Consider the following 18,368-nt stretch of genomic DNA (forward strand, 5'->3'; position numbering starts at 1 on the left):
TAGACCTGCAATGCTTAAATAATAAAATCATTGTACAAGGTCAGGAAACTCGGAGTGAAATGGTCTCAAATGAAAGCTCTCATGTTCAATTACAAAGGCAGAAAAGTATTTCACTGGAGAAAAAATAGCCAAAGTACTTGGATGTCCTTAAAGTTATCCCTCGCGAAATCACGGATGAAAAAATTTAATAGAAAAACCTATCGAATTCGTTAGAAAATTCTATTGACTTTCTATTGAACTGTTCTATTAATTTTTGGCCAATTCTATTGAGATATTTTCTGTAGAATTTCCTCGGCTCAAATTTTCCAAGTTTTTTCGTTTTATTTTTTTGATGAGAAGAAACGAAAAATAGAATGAAAAAAACTTGGAAAATTTGAGTCGAGTAAATTCTACAGAAAATATATGAAAAGAATAAGTTATATAAAAAAATCGAATTAAGTTGACTTTTTCTATTGAATGTTTTCTGTTGAACATGTCAATAGAATCAGTCAAAAACTAATAGAAAGTTTAATAGAAATTAAATAGAATTTTCCAACGAATGCAAAAGGTTTTTCTATTAAATTTTTTCGTGCTATTCTGCGACGTTTCTCTAATTAACCACTTGTTTTATAAAAGATTATTTTATAACTTACATCACACATTTCACAATTACAATTAAAACCGAAAGAAAAAAAAATTCAATAAAAAAACTCAATACAATTCTCCCATTCAGTACTGCACCCCTCCGCAACTCTTTTTTTCCACTTCACTTTCTGAAAAAATTATCTACCTCGTTGCGGGCCCTTTCCATGCAGAGCAGAAATAAAAAACTGAAGGAGGGTCGACGCCCAAGCACCGTGACGGCAATCTGCGGGTCCAGGTGGTCGCAGATAACTGAAACAAGAAAAACTGAAATAAAAATGAATGAGGAAGCGACCAAGTTTCATTCACATTTCGATGTTTTATTCCGGAGAACTAGTTTCGGGGGGTTTATTACGTTATAATTTAGCCGTGGGTCTCAGCTGGTGATGCATAATGATTGTGGGTAACCTGTCGTCGTGATGTTGGGCATTGATAGCCCCCGTACCTCGTACCTGTTCCCAGGTGCGGGGGAATATGGCCGGTTGGGGCATGGCGCGACCGGAGGGGTCGAACGCTCAGTGACTGAGGGGATGGTGGTAACAACGCACGTTCCAACAGCCGCTCTTTCAACAATCCACTTGACACTGTGAGCTTAATATTCCAATCGTTATTTTAACTCGACAATCCAGAAAAGACTCGTCTTCTCCCTCCGGAATTTATGATTATTTTATTTTCCTCTCGTGAAGTGGCTCGAGGAAATTTCCAGAGTGGAATTCCCAGGTCTGGAGATTCCATCGGAGGATAAAATAAAATATCAGGTGCGTATTGCCCCCAGATCCCGCGAATGGCGATGGACATTCGAGTTTTTCGTATTTGGGGGGATTTTTTTTTTAATTCCTCGGGAAAAAGCCACTGGTCAACGCTGCTACAGCTCAGGGGTTGAATCAATTCTCCTGAATAATTTATAACATCGTCGGACGCTATAGTTGGACGCACCGAGTCTATATCCGGCTGTTAACGGTCGTATTATTGATAATAACCGAGTGTCTTTGGCTCTAGGTCTGTCCAGTTAAATAAGTCCACATCATCCCTGTGGCTGTGACCTATTGCCGTTTTCCTCTGGGGTAAATATAAAGCTGACCTGGCCACCACGTGCGTCAAGGAAAAACTGTAATGGGGGGTGGACTTTTGCGCCGTTCGCCAATTGCGTATTCTGCCCGGCGGGTGTGTGTTCGGGGGAAAATTCGCCCTTGGGAAGATCACACTGAGAGAAAAATATATTTCTTCTGACTATATTCCATCACCGTCGAATTATAGTCAAAAAGTCCTCAACAATTTTTCATGGGTTACGGTAACTATGACCGGAGAAGTAATTACTACAATGGAATGTAGTCATTGTAACTATTTTATAGTTCTCCTCACGATAGATTTGTCGTGGTTACTTTCGAACTTTGGTTAGTTTAACTGCATTTTTATTTGCAAAAATTACGCTTGTGAAGTTACTATAATGTTATGTGCCGCATACAAAAAAAATCGTATCGTTCACCAAAATGCCTCAACTATTTTCTTATTGTAAATCGAACTTGAGATTTTTCTATCAGCGCAGTGGAATATGTGGGCAGGGGGATGTGGGATGGCGATCAAGGGGGCGAGGTGGCCGGGAAAATTACGGGGAAATGATTTTGTGGGGAATATTGGGGGAACAGCGAATTGATTGGGGCTTGACGCCGCAGGTTGATGGGGGTGAGTCACACGCTGATCGCCAGATAGCGGTGGGTGATGCACGGAGGAATATTTCTGGGTAACTATCCCTGACGTTCGGTGATGTTTCGGGATTTTCGGGGGAAATTGATGCGTCGGGATTCGCTGAAAAATCGCCGCTGTTTGAATTAATTTTTAGGGAATTTCACGGAAAAATCAGGTTTTACTCCATGAAATTTAGAGAACTGAAAAGGAAAATAAATTTCCGCTCAGTATTTTTATGAGGAAATTATTGAAAGGGCATTTTGCCTCATTTTTACGTTTTGGTTGTCACGAAGTTTTTCCTCTGTGTGGGATTTTTTGGAAAAAAGGCAGGTGATACACGGAGGAAAATTTTTGGAAATACTCCTGACGTTTAGTAATAATATAACAACGTTTCGGGATTTTCTAAAATTGGGAGAAAATTGGGATTTATTGCTCGTGATGCGCAGAAAAATCGCAGTTGTCTGAGCGAATTTTTATGGGATTTCACGTCAAAATTACGTTTCACTTCATAAAATTTAGAAAACTCAAAAGGAAAATCAATATTTGCCCAGTATTTTCATATGAAAATTCTTAAAAGGGCATTTTGCATCAATTTTAGGTTTTGTTACGTAATTTTTTCTGAATTTGTCCTCCGCATGGGATTTTTTTGAAAAAATTCTAGTATAAAATTGAATAATTTTAGTAAGAGTCATAAAATTTTTGATAAAAATCCACGAGAATCCTGAGTTTTTAAGAAGAGAATATTTTTTGGAAATTTTTACTCTGATTTTTACTCTTATTATTTTAATCATTCGCCTATTCTAGTGGAATTTTTACCAAAAATCGAGTAAAATATGTGTTAACGCGAAAAAATTTTCATGTAAAAATCATTAAAAGTGTAGAAATTTTCACATAAAAAAATCCAATTGTACTACTTACTGTATTTTTCGCCAGAATTTTTGATAGAAATTTTTACAAAGCCACCATTTCTGCAATTTAGGAGTGAATTTTCATATGAATTTCTCTCCATAGGGTCCGAAAAAAAGGTTCTACCCGGAAAGCGGATATTCCCAGAAAATTATTGATCGTCGAAAACCCTTCGCTCGACAAACCCCATGCATTTCACCTAAAAACAGATTTTTTTTTAATGTTTACAAACGAAATCGAGTCAGATATGCGTTAAGAAGAAAAAAATAAAAATATTTCAGGTATAAATCGTCTGAGAATTAAGTAATTTTCCTCTAAAAAATTTCTATTCTTACAATTTATCGCGTGCTTTACTAAATTTTTCGATAAGAATTTTTCTTAAGCCCCGATTTCGAAAATTCAGGGGTGAGTTCTTACATAAATTACTCTTTCTGTGATTCAACAGAGGGTTTTATCCAAAGCCCTGTCATCCCCAGAAGATTATTGATCATTTTATCCAGGAATAGGATATTTGTGTGGGATTTTTCCCAAAAACTGCAATAAAATATGTGATATATAATAAAAATTGCGTAATTTTTACTTAAAAAATTTCTATTTTTACAATTGATCGCATTCTTACTAGACTTTCGATAAAAAAAATTCTGAAGCCAGAATTAAGTGGTGAATTCCTGCATGAATTACTCTTTCTGTGGTCCAACAAAGGGTTTAATCAAAAGCCCTGACACCCCACAAGATTATTGATCCTCGAAAAACCTGTCTTCCCGAGCCCAAAGCATTTTACCGAAGCTCCAAAATGGCGCGCCGATAATTGGATTTTTCAGAGGGACCCGAGTGACCGGGGGATCTCTACACATATCCTCCCTGCGTTAAAAACCCTCCGACCAATGATAGTGAAGCTCTCCGGCTATCTCCCACACTATTCGTGTCTCCTGGCGTGTCGAGTGGACGGGGCGTTTTTCCCCTTCTGATCATCCAGAGGCGGTTCTCCCTACCTCCCACGTCGATAAATGGACGCTGGAGGGTAGCCAAAGATCCCCGACATCATGGTCTTCATTTTTTTTTCTCAAAATTATTCTTCACGCTTGTGGTTTCGCCCCGAGGGCTCGGTGGGGGGCTCATTGCGCGTGTTGGGACACGTGCCGAGACATCCGGCTCACCTGGGGACCCTTTATTACCCCCAAGAAATGATAATAAGACGGACGAAATCATCCCTCCGTGACACGTTTTAATGCACGTGAAAACATTTGTTAGGCACAATGTGTTACGGATAAATATGTAATGGCTTGACCCAGTGACGCATGCTGAAAATTCCAGGCGTCGTGGCTCATCGTGGGGGCCTCAAACGATCGATCCTCGGTGCTATACCACCACACCAAGTTCGATGGGCAAATTGTTCAGGCATTTGCAGTCGTGTCATTGGAATTTTTGCACTTTCCAACGAAGTTGGTGAGGTTTTTATTGATTTCCCACTGTCCTTGCACTTGGAGTTATCATCTTTGATCGGGGATACAATTAATTCATGGGTAATTGAGGACTTGTCGGGGAATAATGCATCGACAGGCCGGGCAATAGAAATGTCACAAGGAAATTGAATCACTCGTGATTTTTTAAGTGGTGCAATTTCATAGGCTGTTAGAAAATTACTCTTGAAATTTTTAAGAACACGGAGAGGAATATTCAGTAAAAATTACGGAACAATTCACGTAATCCGCAACGGAGAATCGTTTTCCGGCAATTTTTATAGGAATGGAAGAGAAGAAATCTGAAACGTTCAGTGAATTTTCGGGTTCATCACCGAACAAAGTACGAAATTGTCACGTAATTTTTCCCGAAGAAGTAAAATCTTACAGAAACTTGCCGACTTATTGTGCCTCTAAAATCAAAAATTCTTGAACGTTCAACAATTTTTATGAAGCTGGTGAGTTATTTCTACGTTCCGTTCCGTAAAATTTCTCAATCGTTGGGGAAAAATTACGGAACGACTTGTTGTCCCCACAGCGGTGAGTCATCAGACGGCTGGTTAATTTTTACGGAACAAATCGTAGAATTTACGTGGCGATTCGTACAATTTCAGTTCCGACTCACACTTTTTATTGAATTATACTTCGCTCGCGGATTACGTTTCGAAACGTAATTTTTACGTTTTTTTTCTGGTAATTTTTATTGAATTTTTCACTCCGTGAACGACAAAGTTACATGAAATTTCTGGGAAATTGTTCATTGAGGAATCAATTAATTCCTTGGATATTCAAGGAATTCTCGATTTTCAGGTCCATACGGCACGAAAAAAACTTGAAATTTTTGAAAATTCAGGCAATGATTTCTCTGGATTTTCAATTCAGTAGTGCAGTGGTAAAACGGTATAAGTTAATTTTGACTATTGACCAGTTTTCAATTAATATCTCGGAATCTAAGGGAGATAGTAAAATTTTTATTATAACTTTTTTGTAGAGCCGACTGAGAGCTACAACAAATCTAATTACGAAAATTTCCCTATCTCCCTTAAATTTGGAAATATTCCTCAAAAACTCAACTAGGAGATAAGTCGACTTAAACCGTTTTACCACTTCGCTACTGAATTTATTGAAAATTGAATTGTATGTGATGTTCAATTTTCACGATGAGTTGGGAAATTGAAGCTTTCATTGAAAATCAATGATTCTTTAACATGAAAAACTCAATTTTCGTGAATTTTCAAGATGAATGAGGAATTTAGTAAACGTTTTCATTTGAAATTGAATTCAAACTCACAACGTTGATAATTCAGATGACATTGTGACTGAAATTTCAAGAAATTTCTGACAGTGTATATCAAGGCTCAGCTTAAAATCTGAAAAAAATGCATAATTATTATTGTTGAAACATTAAAAATTTGTGGAATTTCGCCCAGTCGCTCCCGAGTAATTGACATCTAAAAATTATTCATTGAAAAATGCCATAAAATAGCCTCAACTCAATTATCAATATCTCCCGACCTCATGCTGCAATTTCGATAAATCGAGGCTCATTTTAAGCTCTAAAAAAACTCCTCCAAAATGAAAAAAAAAATCGTGGAATTTCGCCCAGTCGCTCCCGAGTAATCGACATCTAAAAATTATTCATTGAAGAATCGAAATCATCTGGAAGTAAAAATGCTATAAAATAGCCTCAACTCAATTATCAATATCTCCCGACCTCATGCTGCAATTTCGATAAATCGAGGCTCATTTTAAGCTCTAAAAAAACTCCTCCAAAATGAAAAAAAAAATTGTGGGATTTCGCCCAGTCGCTCCCGAGTAATCGACATCTAAAAATTATTCATTGAAGAATCGAAAACATCTGGAAGTAAAAATGCCATAAAATAGCCTCAAATCAATTATCAATATCTCCCGACCTCATGTTGCGATTTCGATAGATCAATGTTCATTTTAAACTCCGAAAAAACCCCTCCAAAATGAAAGAGAAATTGTCGACCTTCCCTCAGTGGCTCCTGAGTGACGAAACTTTAAATACGGTCCATGAAAAAATGGAAAATATCGGGGAATGCAGGTAGTGGACAGTTGCGTGGCGTCAACGGGACTCGGGGGTTCGAGTGAGCGTGTCTGGGCTGCCGGGTGTACAGAGTCCACCTGCGAAAGAACGTAGCACCTGTCGGCGACGCCGCACGCGCACCTCCCCCAGTGCGCCAGGGGGGGATCGCCCGAGTATAGAGAATTACGTCTACAGTGGATAGCCACCCTACGCTCGACGCCCCTCGTCGGTCAGCCAAAGAGACCTTTTCAGTTGGCCCTGTGCATCGAGAGTTGTTGAGCGTTTTTTTTTTCAAGTCCACGTCAGTCTTTTTGGAGCGTTCGATCGGGCAGTTCTTTCGCTTGGCTTCAGGTCCGGACATTTCGATCGGTCGGGGGTGCTAATGGGGCTGTGAATGATGTCTAATCTGCAGTCGACATTTTATTTGCAGAGATTCTGGGTTATGAGGAGGGAGAGGGAGTGAAATATGAAGGGGGAGAGGGCTGTTAGTAATTCGGACCATGTGGCGTCTTCCAACTACTTGGAGAACATGGAGACAGATGGCTTTGGGGTTGAGGCGGAATTGACGAGTCTCTCGTGGCTGCAGTCACTGGACATTACTAGTGCGTCAAGCCTACCTACGCCACCATGTTCACCATCGCCACCACCACCGGTCGTCCGACGACCGCCGAAGAAAATGTCACCACTTCTCAAAGCTGAAATCGGTTAGTCTGACAGCAGCTCATGCTTATCTCCTGATTTTCGGTGCGCGGAGATTGACGAATGAATATTTCACACTGTTGGAAAATTACTCTTGAAATTTCAAGTGAAAATGCTTGAAATTTTTAACAACGACAAAGTTACATGAAATTTCTGGGGAATTGTTCATTGAGGAATCAGTTAATTTCTTGGATTTTCAAGGAATTCTCGATTTTCAGGTCCATACGGCACTGAAAATCCTTGAAAATTTTGAAAATTCAGACAATAACTTCTCTGAATTCCCAATTTATTGAAAATTGAATTGTATGTTCAATTTTCACGATGAGTTTGGAAATTCAAGCTGTCATTGAAAAATCAATGATTCTTTGACATGAAAAACCTAATTTTCTTGAATTTTCAAGATGAATGAGAAATTTAGTAAACGTTCTCATTTGAAATTGAATTCAAACTCATAACATTGAAAATTCAGATGACACTGTGACTGAAATTTCAAGAAATTTCTAACAGTGCAGTAGCGATGTGGTAAAACAGTTTAAAGTAGCTCTACCCTTACGGTACATTCAAAGATTATTGAAAACTGGAAAAAATTGCAGAAAACTCGAGTAGATTCGGAATCCTAATTTTATTCTCGATTTAATTATCGTTTTGGTTTTTCTAACGGAAATGTTTACAAATCAGGATTTAACCCGGTGTCTTAGGCGAAAATCAACATTTCCATTGTAATTAAAGATTAAAATCTGATTTTTTTTTCATTAGATGTGAAAAAATCAAGAATTTGTTTGACACCTCATAAAAAATAATCCACCGTTTTGCAAACAAGTTTTATTATTTATTTGTAAGAGGGAAATGTTTTAAAAAATGTCAATATTTTGCGAAATTTAATTTAGATAAAACTGACTGGATATGATTTTTTTTTAAATTTTTCCCATGCACTTTAATTGAGAAATCCGAAAACTGAAAATATCCAAAAGTGCAGCGTAGCCCGGTCGAAGGGTAGAGCTACTTTAAGGGAAAACGGAACCCCTGCGTTTATATGAATCTTTAGAATTGTGTTTTCTCCTGCAATTATTATTTTTTATTCATTAAACTACTTCATTGACTCAACAATGCGACAATCGAGTCGATAAAGTATTCATTTCACAATTGTAAGATTTGATGTAGACAAAGGGGTTCCGTCTCCTCTTAAGTCGACTTTCTCCCAGTTGAGTTTTTGAGGAATATTTCCGAATCTAAGGGAGATAGCGAAATTTTCGTAATTATATTTGTTGTAGCTCTCAATTGGCTCTACAAAAAAGGTTTTTACAAAAAATTTGGTATCTACCTTAGATTCCGAGATATTCATTGAAAACTGGCCAATAGTCAAAATTAACTTAAATCGTTTTACCACTTCGCTGCTGATTTTACATATGAAACTACTTCATCGACCCCATCATTGCATTATAGAGTTAATGAAGTAGTTTCATATATAAAAAATAATAATTGCAGGTGCAAAAACAATTCTAAACGTTGATATAGACACAGGGGTTCCATTTCCATTTCTGTTTTGATTTCCGTTTCCGTTTCTGTTTTGATTGAATACGAATGTAAATTTACAAAAGGTTGTCTCTGAATTTATAATTATATTATTCGTATGAGATATGGATGATCGGGTGATAATAATTGTGAAATGCTCTTGGGAATAGACCTGGCTGAGAATGCTGAGAAATATCAGACAGATCCAGATGCTAAGCCACCGTTTTCCTACGCAACTTTAATCTGCCTCGCCATGCGGGCTCACAACAACAAACTCACCCTCTCCAATATTTATGCGTGGATAAGAGAGCACTTCATGTATTATAGGAATGCTGATCCGGCGTGGCAGGTAAATGACCGTGAAATTTAATTTCAGTTGTCATATATCATATTGTGGGTGGGGAAAATTTTCAAGACATTTTCAAGAATTATTTTTATGTTTTTTGACAGTTCCACGGATTTCCCAAGGAATTTCGTCATTGAAAATTCACAATTTGACGAGAAAATAAACGGAAATAGTAAATTATAGTTGAATTATTCCACGAAAACCAATGGAACTCTCAAAAACTCTAGTAAATATATTCTTAGAACTTCAATTAATTGAAAATTCAAGTGAATTGGGGACTTATTGTGATAAAAATATTGAAAATCAACTCAATTTTCATGAAATTTCACCATTTTTACCCCGCAAACGATTTTTATTCTAAAATCACCCATTATAATAATACGACTTTAGGAAAAAATATTACGATTTTTTTAGAATTCAATTCGATACAATTTATCCTTCAACAAATGCGTTGCGAAATTGCCACGCATGTTAATCGGGTCAAGTCGATTTTGACTTTTATTCAGTTTTTGATGAATATCTCGGAATCTAAAAGAGATAGCAAAATTTTTCTCACGACCTTTTTTGTCGGTTCAATTGAGGATGATAAAAAAGGCTACAACAAAAATTTTTCTACCTCTTTTAGATTCCGAGATATTTGTGAAAAACTGGTCAATAGTCAAAATCGACTGAACCCGGTTCACCGTTTCGCTACTGAATTGTAAATTATAGTTTAATTATTCCACAAAAAACAGTAGAACTCCGGAAAATTCTAGTAAATCTATTCTTGAAATTTCAATTATTTGAAAAGTCAGTAAACCAGAGAATAATTCAGTAGCAAAGCAGTAAACCGGGTCAAGTCGATTTTCACTTTTGGTCAGTTTTTGATGGATATCTCGCAATCTAAGAGAGATAGCAAAATTTTTCTCATCACCTTTTTTATAACCCTCAATTGGCCCTAGAAAAAAGGTCGTGGCAAAAATTATTCTATCTCTTTTAGATTCTGAGATATTCGTGAAAAACTGGTCAATAAAAAGAAGTCAAAATCGACTTGACCGGGTTTATCGCTTCGCTATTGAACGATGCTCAAAAAATGAAATTCGATTCAATTTTCAGTTAAATTTCACCATTTTTACCCCTCAAACGATTTTTATTCTAAAATCACTCACAACAATACAACTATAGAAAAAAATTTTACAATTTTTTTTAGAATTCAATCCGACACAATTTATCCCTCAATAAGTGTTTCGTGAAACTGCCGCGATCGAAGGATGAGCCTGGCAAAGGTGGCTTCTGGAAGCTGGATCTGGAGAGATTAGAGGAGGGTAAGAGGACCAGAAGACGACCCGCAACATCGCGCTACAGTCGCCCGAGGAAAAACGAGAGTGAACCCGCTCCCGCGAAGAACTCCAACCCAACACTGTACGAGACACCCCCGAGCAGCGTTTCCCCACCGATTCCGGACAGCCTACCGGAGGTGCCTGAATCCACTCAAGTGAGCTTAACGGAGGACGACCTCACGGGTCTGCTCATCGCGACTGTCGGATGGGACGAGAACCAGCTCGATCTCCTCGATTCCCTCCTGGACTCTTTGTAAATTCTTTTTGAGGAACACTATTTCGTCTTTTCGAGTGATTGAAGGAACATTGGAGGCTCATTAACCCAAAGATTAATATTACATTATCAGTAGTTTCAGACCAATCAGCGTGATGCCTAGGAAATTTACGTCCTACTTTAACTGTTCTTTCGATAAGTTGAATATTTTTTGACATTTGACAATTCAGAGAATGCATTCGAAATGTGCCTTTGAAATTGGAAAAATTGTAGATTATTGTTGAAATAGATATATATCTCAGTAGCGAAGTGACCAATAATTTCACATTCAACCATTTTGTGATTGTTAAATCATTTGATTAATTAATTTAATTATAAAATGTCGATTAATGCAGTAGTGAAGTTGGCAAACGGTTCAAGTCAATTCCATTCTAGCGCCAGTTCTCGATGCACATCTTAAATTCTAAAAGAGTTAGGAAAATTTTCCTGAAAATCTTTTTTGTAAAGAAAATCGAAGACTACACTGAGAGAAAAACGACAATGTTCTCAAACAAGTGTTACTTGCGCCAAGAAAATATTTTTTTGAAAATTATCAAAAAAGGTTTTTTTGTGCCAAACATGCAGAGAGTGCGCTGGAATGAAAAATTTTTGTCGCAAAAATAGATTTAGTAGTTTAAAAAAAACTGCATTCTCTATACACGCAAGAAATGTGATTTCTAGCACTACTCCTTCGTTATTCGATACTCCCATACGTATTTTGCTCCCGAAAAATCTTTGTTTTATGCAAAACAGGGGATAGTAGGTTTTCGTTTCGGCTGTCTAATAATCACAGACAAGAAATGAACCCTTAAAAGAAACAATAATAATGATATTATAGCAATCTTGTAACTTAGGGATAAAATATTTGTTGATAAATTTTCCCCTGTATGAGATATTTTCATCCTGAAAAGGCACTGTCTGGTGTGAATTATCCGCCTCTTGAGCCAAATATTTTGTTGCTGTCAAAAGCAGAAGGATTATTCATGTTTGAAACTTTCAATTTCGAACCAAACAAATTCTTTTTTGGCAATTTTCAACGAGCGATTTTGTTGGCCCAAACAAGACTTGTTTGACAACGTGTTTGTTTTTCTCTCAGTGTACCGAAAAAGATCTTTCAAAAATTTCGCTATCTTTCTTAAATTCCGAGTTATTCAACAAAAATTCAACTGGGAGCTGAGACTTCACTACTGAACTGACTTTTGATAATCAAATTATCAGGCGAATTCGGTATTTATTAAAGTAGCGCTACCCTTCGGCCGGGCTCCACTGTACTTTTGGATATTTTCAGTTTTTAAATTTTTTAACTAAATTGCATGGAAAATTTTTTTAAAAAATTCATACCCAGTCAGTATTATCTAAATTAAATTTCGCAAAATATTGATATTTTTTCAAACATCACCCTCTTATAAATAACTAATAAAACTTAATTGCAAAATAGTGGATTATTTTTTATGAGGTGTCAAAAAAATTCTTGATTTTTTCACATCTGATGAAAAAAAATTCAGATTTTAATCTTTGATTGCAATGGAAATGTTGATTTTCACATAAGACACTGGGTTAAATCCTGATTCTTAAACATTTCATCTTTGAAAAACCAAAACGATAATTAAATTGAGAAAAAAATTGGAATTCCGAATCTAATCGAGTTTTCTGCAATTTTTTCGCAGATTTCAATAATCTTTGAATTTACCGTAAGGGTATCGCTACTTTAATTCATTCTCAGTGAAATTATTTAAATATTGAGTAAAATTCATCATCACTTCGCTAATGATTACATTTCGGTATAATTACGGCCAACATGTTGCTGTAAATACGTTATTTACATTCTTTTATTCCTTATTTTATTTGTTAAAGACCAGAGCAAACTGAGCATATAGAATCAAAAATAACTGTAGAAAATCTGGAAGAGTTTTAAAATGATCTTATTTAGGGATAAGGATTTAATTAATTATGTTTTGCGGATCATTTGCAGTTGTTTCCAATTGTATAAATAGCTAATCGCAACTACTTACGTTCCACCACGATTACTACCATCAGTGTGATACGATGATTTTGGTTGAGTGTGTTTTGCTCTTGATTGAAAATGCCTTTCAAATATCCGTCCAATTAGACATGAGATTTAATGTATGATATACAACAAATGAAAGAGTTCCCTCGAACCTTTCACATTCGATTGGAGTGTGGAAATAGTCAGTAAAGATTATTTATAAATAAAATATATAAGAGTGCCTCGCGTTCCATTGTATCTCCATTTCTCTTGTACTATATGATATATTTATTAATTGATTATTTGTATTGTTAGTAAACACGTAATAATAATGATATGCAATTAACAGGCGATTGATTACTTATGGCCATGATTTTTTTTTTATAATTCTTTTATTTCTCGGGGTGAAGTGCACATTTTTCACTCGCAGAGCTTTTTCCCGTCTTTCGAAGCATAGAGGACATCTGGCCCATTAGCTCAGTTGGTTAGAGCGTCGTGCTAATAACGCGAAGGTCGCGGGTTCGATCCCCTCATGGGCCAATTTTTTTGTTTCTGCAACGTTAATTTATTTATTATACAGTTAAACAAATTGAAATGAGGAAAAAAAGACGATTTGGAATGTATTGGTTAAGATTTTTGCAGTGTGAAAATTTTTGTCTGCCCACGTGCATCCTTTTCTACTGCCTCATTTTGAAATGTTTTACCACTTGTTGATAATGCTTACTATTCTAATGAACTACTCTTCGGAAAAAATATTTTTGCTGATGGGAAAAAATCCTCTGTCCACGCGTGTCCAGTTCTACTTTTTAAAGACTATGTGAAAGAATTGAAAAAAATTATTGAACAGGTGATTTGAAATGTATAAGTCGTTATTGTTGCGAGTAGAAACTTTTCGTCTTTCTACATACGTCCAATTCTACTGTTTCATTTTAAAATGCTTTACCACTGGTCGATAATACTTCAATGTTTATTTGTACAAATCTGAAAAAATCGTCTGACCAGGAGTGTCCATTTCTACTTTTAAAGAGTGTGTTAAAGAATTAAAAAAAGAATCTCAACAGGCGCTTCGTTAGAGAAACGTTTTGTCTGTCCACGTCCGCCTATTTCCACTGTTTCATTTTATAATGCTTTACCATTTGTTGATAATACTTCAGCTGAGCACTATTTTGAGACTATTTTTGCTGATTAAAAAATTGTCTGTCCACGCGTGTCCATTTCTACTTTTAAAAGAGGATGTGAAAGAATTGAACAAACTATCTGAACAGATGATTTGTAATTTATAAGTCATTATTTTTGCTAATAGAAACTTTTTGTCTGTGCAGATATGTCTATTTCCACTGTTTCATTTTAAAATGTTTTATCACTTGTTGATAATACTTCAATTAGTGACCATTCTAAGACTATTTTTTGTTTATAAAACAATTGTCTGTCCACGCGTGTTCATTTCTACTTTTAAAGAGTGTGTTAAAGAATTGAAAAAACTATCTGAACAGATGATTTGGAATGTGTAAGTCACTATTTTTGCGAATACAAATTTGTTGTCTGTCCACATACGTCCATTTCCACTGTTTCATTTTAAAATGCTTTACCATTGGTTGATAATACTTCAAGTTATGTGTACAAATCGGAAAAAAATCTCGTCTGTCAACGAGTGTCCATTTCTACTTTTTAAAGCATGTGTTGAAGAATTGAAATAATATCTGAATAGATGATTTGAAATGTATAAGTCATTATTGTTGCAAATAAAAGCTTTTTGTCTGTCCACATACGTCAATCTCCACTGTTTCATTTTAAAATGCGTTACCACTTGTTGATAATACTTCAGCTAGTCACTACGGCTATTTCTCCCGATAGGAAAAATTCGTCTGTCCATCGTGTCCATTTATACTTTTAAAGAGTGTATTAAAGAATTGAAAAAAACTATCTGAATAGGTTATTCAAAATTTGTAAATCACTATTTTTGTGAAGAGAAAATTCTTGTCTGTCTACATACGTCTACTTCCACTATTTCATTTTTAAGTGCTTTACTACTTGATGAAGATATTTCAATGCCTATTTGTACAAATCTGAAAAAATCGTCTGTCCATGTTTGGCCATTTCAACCTTTTAAACACTATGTCAAAGAATTGAATAGTATATTTCGTCACTAGGCCGAAAAAATCTTTTATGGTGAATATGAGTTTGCAGCTCGAGCCGAAGGCGAGAGCGGCAATCATATGAGCTAGAAAAGTTTTTTTTGGCCGTATGACGAACAGTATTTTTTGTCATGACCGCCGTAGGCAGAGATTCACGGACGCGGAGCGGAGCGTCCGTGAAGCGCTGCCCCACGGCCGAAATGACAAAAAAAACTATCTAAAGAGGTGATTAAAATGAATAAATCCCTATTTATGTGAATAGAAAATTTTTGTCTGTCCACAGACGCCTACTTCCACTGTTTCATTTTAAAATGCTTCGCCACTTGTTGTTAGTACTTCAGCTAGTCACTACGGCTAATCCTCCCGATAGGAAAAATTCGTCTGTCCACGCGTGTCCATTTCCACTCTTTAGAAAGTCTATTAAAGAATTCAAGATGAATATACCTCACTATTTTTGGGAATAAACTTTTCGTCTGTCCACACATATCTACTTCAACTATTTAATTTTAATATGTTTTACCATTTGTTAATAATAATACAGCTAGTCACTATTCTAAACCGAAAAATTCGTCTGTCGATGCGTGTCCATTTCTACTTTTTCAAATGCGGAAGTCGGCGAAGTAAATCTATCTTGTTATATCCTCCATATCTACCACTTCACTATTGTTGCAAATCTGAAAACATCGTCTGTCCATGTGTGTGAATTTCTACTTCATAAATCAGTAGCTAAGCGGTAACCCGGATCAAGTCGATTTTTATTTTTGGCCAGTTTTTTTATGAATATCTCGGAATCTAAGAGAGATAGCAAAATTTTTCTTATGACTTTTTTGTGACCGTCAATTGGCTCTACAAACAAAGTCATGATAAAAATTCTTCTATCTCTTGTAGATTTCGAGATATTCGTCAAAAACTGGCTAATAGCCAAAATCGACTTAAATCGACTCCGAATTCAGTCCTAGCCCGAATGGGGTGCAGTTGATAAGAGTAAGCCGGCCATGATACCGCAGATACATGAATGAAAGGAGAAATGGGGCGGCTTGTGTAGGTGTCAAACCGAGTAGAAATTCGGTAACACCAAGAAGGAAAAATGAGATAAAAGGAATAACAAAATAAATGACTTGATAAATATTAAAATTTGTCGAATGATTCGATCCATTAAACTGTTTTTTATATCTACGTTCTTAAACTGTAAATTCTGTAATGCCTCTGATCATTACAATGAGTTCATCTGTAATACCTGATATTTTGTACCTTCATAATGCACTTCTTTCTGACGCGTCAACATATTTTTCTAAATGACTCAGAGCGTTTCACTACGCCAAAAGATTATGTTTGCAAATAGAAAAAAAGTCTGTCTATTGATGTTGTTTGTCGCTGTTCTGTTCTGTTATCTGCTCATTATATTTCACTTTCCGCTAATACCGTCCCAGAGTATTCCATTAAACACAGCAAGTATCACAACAAACCGGTTCTTTTATTCAATATGAAGGCATGTGTGGCGCAGTAGACACGCTAAATATGTCCATGGATACCGTGTTACATCAGCATTGCAGTGGATGACGGTTCATAATTTCAAGAGTTTCGACCTTGCGCGCCATTTGAGATAAATTCTGATTCAGTCGTGCCTCAACTGGACTGAATTACTGCCGCAATTCGCATCAGTGCTTTGAAGCCTTCGCCATGTGTAAGACCGTTTATTCAATGGTAAACAAATAATAAATAATGGAGAGCTGGACGATTTATTTCACTATCATCGCGGTACTGTTGGGGCTCTACTATTTCCTACGCAGGAAGAAATTCTTCGAGGAGAATGACATAATACACGAGAGAGGCCTTCCCATCCTTGGGAACATGGGTCCCGTTCTATTCCAACGTATTTCGATCGCTGAAATGGTTAAAAGAATGTACGACATTCACGACAACGCCAAATACGTCGGTTTCTATGATTTTAACAACAGTCCAATAGTGGTTCTACGAGATATAGAAGTGATCAAAAGCGTTGGTGTCAAGCATTTCGATCATTTTGTTGACCGCACGGCCATGGTGGATCCGGAGCAGGAGCCTCTGTTCGGCAACAACTTAGCCGGTCTCAAAGGTAACAAATGGCGGGAGATGAGGAACCTGCTGAGCCCGGCCTTCACCTCCAGCAAGATGAAAGGAATGTTCAAACTCATGTCAGACTGCGCGAAGAATTTCGCGAACCACATTGCGAATGATACCTCATCGAAACCTGTGACGTACAACACGAAAGATGTCTTCGCGCGATACACAACAGACGTGATTGCGACATGTGCCTTCGGTGTCGCAGTAGATTCTATGAAGAATCCGGACAACGATTTTTACGTGCTGGGGAAAAAAGCTAGTGTTTTCCAAGGGTTAGCTTTGCTGAAGATGCAGCTGATGAGGACGTTGCCTTGGGTGACGAAAATCCTGGGGATTCACATTATAGACCCGAAGATTGACAAGTTCTTCGTTGAACTTGTGCAAGGCACGATTGACGCCAGAGACAGGCAGGGAATTGTGCGACCGGATATGATCCAACTGATGATGGAGACGCGGAAGAATAAAGAGGGTGACGGCCCTGTCCTCGATATTCGTGACATGGTGTCGCAGGCGTTTGTATTTTTCTTCGGGGGATTTGACACAACTTCGTCGACCATGTGTTTTGTGGCACATCATATCGCGATTGATCCGGATGTCCAGAGGAAATTGCAGGAGGAAGTTGACGAGGTCTATGAACAGTGCGATCAGAGTGTCACGTACGAAGCGATCAATAACATGAAGTATCTCGATGCTCTCGTGAATGAGTGTCTGAGGATGTACCCGATAGGAGTTGCTCTGGACAGACTCTGCACGAAGGAGTTTGAACTACCCCCGGCATTACCTGGAAAGAAGCCAGTCCTCCTGAAACCGGGGGATCGGGTATGGTTTCCGGTCTATGCACTTCATATGCATCCGGATTACTTCAATGAGCCGGAGAAATTCTATCCGGAGAGGTTTATTGAGGATCCCAAGATGCTCCATTCCTCCGCGTATTTTCCCTTCGGTGTCGGGCCCAGAATGTGCATTGGTAATCGATTCGCGCTGTTGGAGACTAAAGTCCTCATTTTTCATCTCGTTCTCAAGTGCAATCTCAGCATCGGGGAGAAGATGATTCTGCCGTTGGAATTGGATAAGAAGAACCTGGGAATGGCTGCGAAGGGGGGGTTCTGGGTGACAATGGAGCCCAGGAATAAATAGAGAAAAACATCATCATAAATCAATTTGATTTTTTAAAACCTGAGTGCTGGGCAGGTTCAAACATTTCTATTACTTATATTTTTTTAAATTCATGATAGTAATAAATTACCTCCATTCATCTGAGTGGTGAAGAAATATATATTATTGAACTGAA

The 18,368-nt window shown here is 37.1% G+C and overlaps 2 protein-coding genes and 1 non-coding gene across 5 annotated transcripts; all 3 read left to right on the forward strand.

The window, feature by feature from the left end:
* The first annotated feature begins 1,155 nt into the window (after window positions 1-1,155).
* LOC107041378 (forkhead box protein J1-B) lies at window positions 1,156-11,437 on the forward strand. Of its 3 annotated transcripts, XM_015261905.1 has the most exons (5): window positions 1,156-1,207; window positions 1,308-1,379; window positions 7,154-7,427; window positions 9,105-9,283; window positions 10,470-11,437. In XM_015261905.1, the coding sequence occupies exons 3-5, from the start codon at window positions 7,190-7,192 to the stop codon at window positions 10,854-10,856; spliced, it is 804 nt and encodes a 267-aa protein (XP_015117391.1). In that variant the 5' UTR covers window positions 1,156-1,207; window positions 1,308-1,379; window positions 7,154-7,189; the 3' UTR covers window positions 10,857-11,437. The 3 variants fall into 3 exon arrangements, with proteins under 3 accessions (XP_015117391.1, XP_015117390.1, XP_015117392.1); XM_015261904.1 differs by having other exon boundaries at window positions 1,162-1,379; XM_015261906.1 differs by lacking the exons at window positions 1,156-1,207; window positions 1,308-1,379 and adding an exon at window positions 6,995-7,074.
* Window positions 11,438-13,305: 1,868 nt separating this feature from the next.
* Window positions 13,306-13,379, forward strand: Trnai-aau. Its single transcript has one exon. It is a non-coding gene; the product is annotated as a tRNA-Ile (tRNA).
* Window positions 13,380-16,517: 3,138 nt separating this feature from the next.
* Window positions 16,518-18,368, forward strand: LOC107041396 (cytochrome P450 9e2). The gene has a single exon (XM_015261935.2). It carries the CDS (start codon window positions 16,697-16,699, stop codon window positions 18,212-18,214), a length of 1,518 nt encoding a protein of 505 aa, XP_015117421.1. The 5' UTR covers window positions 16,518-16,696; the 3' UTR covers window positions 18,215-18,368.

The sequence above is a fragment of the Diachasma alloeum genome, unplaced genomic scaffold, assembly GCF_001412515.2.
Source record: "Diachasma alloeum isolate Michigan unplaced genomic scaffold, Dall2.0 Dall_scaffold_00364, whole genome shotgun sequence".
Lineage (NCBI taxonomy): Eukaryota > Metazoa > Arthropoda > Insecta > Hymenoptera > Braconidae > Diachasma > Diachasma alloeum.

Excerpts from the sequence above, each read along its gene's own strand:
- LOC107041396 (XM_015261935.2), top strand. The coding sequence starts at position 16,697 with ATGGAGAGCTGGACGATTTATTTCACTATCATCGCGGTACTGTTGGGG.
- LOC107041378 (XM_015261905.1), top strand. The coding sequence starts at position 7,190 with ATGAAGGGGGAGAGGGCTGTTAGTAATTCGGACCATGTGGCGTCTTCC. Across the intron at positions 7,428-9,104 it reads ACTTCTCAAAGCTGAAATCG|ACCTGGCTGAGAATGCTGAG; the intron begins GTTAGTCTGACA and ends TCTTGGGAATAG. Across the intron at positions 9,284-10,469 it reads ATGCTGATCCGGCGTGGCAG|AATTCAATCCGACACAATTT; the intron begins GTAAATGACCGT and ends AATTTTTTTTAG.